This window comes from Sprattus sprattus (genome assembly GCF_963457725.1).
Source record: "Sprattus sprattus genome assembly, chromosome: 1".
Taxonomy (NCBI): domain Eukaryota; kingdom Metazoa; phylum Chordata; class Actinopteri; order Clupeiformes; family Clupeidae; genus Sprattus; species Sprattus sprattus.
In genome coordinates, this window is record NC_137920.1 from 11,884,751 (window position 1) to 11,889,750 (window position 5,000).

The 5,000-nt window shown below is 45.9% G+C and overlaps 2 protein-coding genes across 2 annotated transcripts in view; both read right to left on the reverse strand.

Moving 5' to 3' along the window:
* The window catches only part of LOC308364543 (calpain-2 catalytic subunit-like), a 23,109-nt gene extending 18,289 nt beyond the window's left edge, over window positions 1-4,820 (reverse strand). The window contains exons 1-2 of the mRNA XM_080837705.1: window positions 4,501-4,820; window positions 2,379-2,448 (exon numbers count right to left, since the gene is read on the reverse strand). Coding sequence (XP_080693831.1) covers window positions 2,379-2,448; window positions 4,501-4,737 — 307 coding nt within the window. The 5' untranslated portion in view covers window positions 4,738-4,820. The remainder of the gene's footprint in view (window positions 1-2,378; window positions 2,449-4,500) is intronic.
* The window catches only part of LOC308364918 (histone H1-like), a gene marked incomplete at its 5' end in the record, with an annotated part of 439,427 nt that overhangs the window by 374,740 nt on the left and 59,687 nt on the right, over window positions 1-5,000 (reverse strand). The gene's annotated exons all lie outside the window — the stretch shown is intronic.

Below are 5,000 nucleotides of genomic sequence, written 5' to 3' on the forward strand. Positions count from 1 at the left end.
CCCTCCCCTTCCATGTGGCATGTCTCCACCCGTCTGCCACTTCATTCTCTCTGCTCTCTATCCTTGTCGTTCACTCTCCAATCATCTCTCTAACCTTGTCGTTCACTCTCCAATCATCTATCTAACGTTGTCGTACACTCTCTATTAATTTGGACTGATTTAGCCCTCCTACTCAGCTTCCACATGATGAGCAGAGAGGGAAATGAAGTAAATTCACTTTATCTATGTCTGTGTCTCTTTCTCCCTCTCTCTCTCTCTCTCTGTCTACCCCCCCCCCCCCTCTCTCTCTGGCTCCTTTTCATTCTCTCTCTCTATCTCTCTCTGTCTCCCCCTCTCTCCCTTCTCTCTCTCTCTCTCTCTGCGTGCCACTACTGAAGGCCAGAGTTTCTACAGGCTGCCTTAATTCCCTCTTCTTAACCACACACATTCTTTCACATCGCCCCACCCCCTACTTCCATTTCCTCCAAAAAAACACAGAAGCTGCCAATTTCCCCTTTGTTTTATGTGTGTGTGTGTGTGTGTGTGTGTGTGTGTGTGTGTGTGTGTGTGTGTGTGTGTGTGTGAATCAGGTGGTTTACATTACAGGATTGTGGCTTTAAAAAACACGCCCCAAAACACAGAGAGGCCTGTGGGGGCTTTAAACAGGCTCAGTAGTAAACACTGGCATTGTCTAACATAAAGACATTCACAATATATACGCAACTCTACCTCCATCCTCTACTCTCTCTATTCTTCTCTCTCTCTCTCTCTGGCACTCTCTTTTCTGATTCTCTTTTTTCTCTTGTCTCTCTTTCTCTCTCACACATACCCACAGACACACGCTCAAAGGAAACCCTGCTATTCAATAACTGAATTACTATTGTCTAACGTAGGGGGTAGTAACTCACAAGCCCTTCAGTCTTAGCATCTCCCTATTTGTTAACCTCATCCCAGTGAACCTTCAGTACCCCTACACTGGACTGGTCTCCTATGCAGGCCACCTGTATAAGTGACAGATTCTTACTGCTAAACACATGAGCGCAGTCCCACTCCCACAAGCCTGCATTTGGTCCTTCACAATCAATAATATCAGGGTACAAAGTACTACAGCCCAATAATCATTGCTAATACTTATAATAGCTAACCTGATTGTTGATGTCCACCAACAGGGAGGTGACCTCTGTTGCCATGGTTACTGTGAACACTCACGGCTCATCATGTAAAGACATGGATATGCCTTCTATGGGACGTAGAACATGCCTACGCTAGTTAGCAGCACACTCGGCACTGAATCTGGTTCTAGTAAGCAGCACACTCTGGATTGGATCCTGTTCTAGATAGCAGCACACTCTGGATTGGATCCAGTTCTAGATAGCAGCACACTCTGCACTGGATCCCGTACTAGATAGCAGCACACTCTGCACTGGATCCCGTTCTAGATAGCAGCACACTCTGCACTGGATCCCGTTCTAGATAGCAGCACACTCTGCACTGGATCCCGTTCTAGATAGCAGTACACTCTGGATTGGATCCAGTTCTAGATAGCAGCACACTCTGCACTGGATCCCGTACTAGATAGCAGCACACTCTGCACTGGATCCCGTTCTAGATAGCAGCACACTCTGCACTGGATCCCGTTCTAGATAGCAGCACACTCTGCACTGGATCCCGTACTATATAGCAGTACACTCTGGATTGGATCCCGTACTAGATAGCAGCACACTCTGCACTGGATCCCGTACTATATAGCAGTACACTCTGGATTGGATCCCGTACTAGATAGCAGTACACTCTGGATTGGATCCCGTACTAGATAGCAGTACACTCTGGATTGGATCCCGTACTATATAGCAGTACACTCTGGATTGGATCCCGTACTAGATAGCAGCACACTCTGCACTGGATCCCGTACTATATAGCAGTACACTCTGGACTGGATCCCGTACTATATAGCAGTACACTCTGCACTGGATCCCGTACTATATAGCAGTACACTCTGGACTGGATCCCGTACTATATAGCAGCACACTCTGCACTGGATCCCGTACTATATAGCAGTACACTCTGGACTGGATCCCGTACTATATAGCAGTACACTCTGGATTGGATCCCGTACTAGATAGCAGCACACTCTGCACTGGATCCCGTTCTAGATAGCAGCACACTCTGCACTGGATCCCGTTCTAGATAGCAGCACACTCTGCACTGGATCCCGTACTATATAGCAGCACACTCTGCACTGGATCCCGTACTAGATAGCAGTACACTCTGGATTGGATCCCGTACTAGATAGCAGTACACTCTGGATTGGATCCGGTTCAAATCCGGCCTGGTTTTGGCGTCAGGTCTAGTGTTAACTGCTCTCTGGGGCAGCTGCTGTTGCAGGGGGCGGGACTTACCGAGACCTCCCTGACAGATGTCAGTCCTGGTGGCTCCGCCCACAATGAACTGTGGACTGGAACAGAGCTCCTGGTAGATAACATACAGAAGAGATTAGTTCATTATAATGTTTTTAGCTATTTTAACATATTTTTATAGATTCATTTGCTTGATTTATTTTGTTGTGTGGAACAGCTCTCCTGATAGATAACACACATAAGTGGTCAGTTATATCATCTATAAAGTGAAGTTCAAAAGTTAAATCGATGAACTGTGGACTGGAACAGAGCTCCTGAGAAAGATAACATACAGAAGTGATTAGTTCATTACAATTACAATCAAGTTAATCTATAATTATTTGCATATTTTTATAGATTTATTTGCTTGCAAAGTGACGTATTGGTGAAGTTAAATTAAATTTTGTATTTGCTTGATTTCATTGTTAATTGCTTTGTTAATGGAAAGTGATTCCAACACCATTTACCGTCACCATTTCCATCACCGTTTACTCTTTCACGCTGTACACACACACACACACACACACACGCACACACACACACACACACACACACACACACACACACACACACACACACACACACACACACACACACACACACACACGTCTTTCCACAATTATGGCACAAACCAGACTAACACCCAACCACACACACACCACACACATGTGTGTGCATGCCTGTGTTAATGTGTGTGTGTCTGTGTGTATGCATGCCTGTGCGTGTGTGTGTGTGTGTGCCTTTGTGTGCCTGTGTGTGCTTGTGTGTGCTTGTGTGTGCCTGTGAGTGCGTGTATACACATGTGTGTGTGCTGTGCACAGACTATCTGAGGCAGCATCCAGGCTAATAATCCTAATAATGAGCACTGTGACTCATTGCACCGTGTTATTCTCAGCATGGGGCGCAATAAGAAGGCGACACCTTCACTATCACTGGGCAGCAAGATTGTTCTTCAGTGTATGTTTCGTCCATCTGTGTCTGCTCATGGAACCATAGTTACTGACATTCTAGAACAGATAATTGTCCGTTACATGACACCATAGTAACTGAACATTCTGGAACAGACTTGGTCCATTTCTGGTAAAGACCTGGAGGATTCAGGTCTGCTGCAGACTGGTTAGAGTGGCACACATACACATGCATAGAGGCATGGAGGGCGATGAGTCAGAGACCAGAAGAATGAGCCCCAGGCACCTTCTGAAAATGAACGGCAACATGAACACACCAGTATAGTGCCACTCTTAAACAGCAAAACACTTTTTTCTATTACATCGAGTGAGCTGGCCATTACCCTGAACAAAAATCCCAATCTATGTCATCAATACGATCACTAGTTAGGTCAACAGTTAAGCTATATCCACACTCAAATTGTTTACATTTGCCACTATCAGAAGGGGCCCTGCTGTCAAAACTTCCACTACAACTTCATTCCTGGAAGATACCCATAGTGGGTGGAGCTTTTTAGTCTGGATTGCGCAACAAGAACTTTTAAGGCTTTTATTTGGGCCTGTGTTGTACAACACGCAGCTAACAAGACATTCCGGAGCCAAGCTCAAGTTGATTACAGTATGTCTGAAAAGAAGGCTGTTCTGTCCCTGTGACGAGCAGGCAGGCAGGGAGCGCCGACCTATGGAGAGAAGCAGTTGCTACTATTCACGGGAACCGTGGAATGTTATGGAACCACGTTCCCGTAATTTTTCGAAACAGTTAGGCTAAACAAACTTAAACAAAGTGTCCAAAACTTTCTTGTCCAAAACTTTCTTACTGACTCTGATTTTATAAGCGTAAGTACATATGTCCTGCCTGTTCAGACACGCCCCAAAAGAGTTGCAATCTCACGAAACTTGGAACACTGGCCAGCAAATGAGGCTAACTGCGAGGAATAGACAGACACACAAGTAGTTTGAGATCTACAGTCAACAATTTACGAATAATCTTAACGTTGAGTGCGCGTTGTGTTGAGTGTGTGTGTGTGTGTGTGTGTGTGTGTGTGTGTGTGTGTGTGTGTGTGTGCGGGCGCGCGTGCATGCGCAAGCGGCACATCAACCCCATCCTTAATGAAAACCAGAAATGCATGTAACGTTATGTAAGACATTTGATTTTTACTCTTGCAAAAACAACTTACTCCTGGTCTTTTCCAAACGACGCCCCTAGTTTTGGACGAATTGGGCCCGAGCTCGTTGAAACCCAAAGACTCGGGTGCGGCTGAGAAAGTTGGATCAGTGAAAAGTTTCCCTTGGCTCAAGCACTGGCTCCTTAAGACTTCAAAGTCCTGGTTCGAGTACTTCACGGCGTTGCTGTTAGTCCCAAACCCTGCTGCCAGGGCTCGCTTCTTGGCCAGGTTCGATGCCACTCCTGCCATGGTGTTTCAAGGTTGAAACGTACAAAAAAAAGTTATTCTTTCTCTCCCTCTGGACAGTTCAAGTAGGCAACGTCCTCCGCGAAACAAACCAGAACAAGGATAGAGCGCACAGATGCGGTGACTCTGGAGTAAGTAAACTTTGGATACTCTCCGCCCCAGGCGTGGTCTCTTGTTGTCATGAGCTGGCTCGCTCCAACTGACATCGAACAGGAAGAACTGAAGGATGTGCGACTGTAAATTACACAAGTTATGTTTGGAGGTTG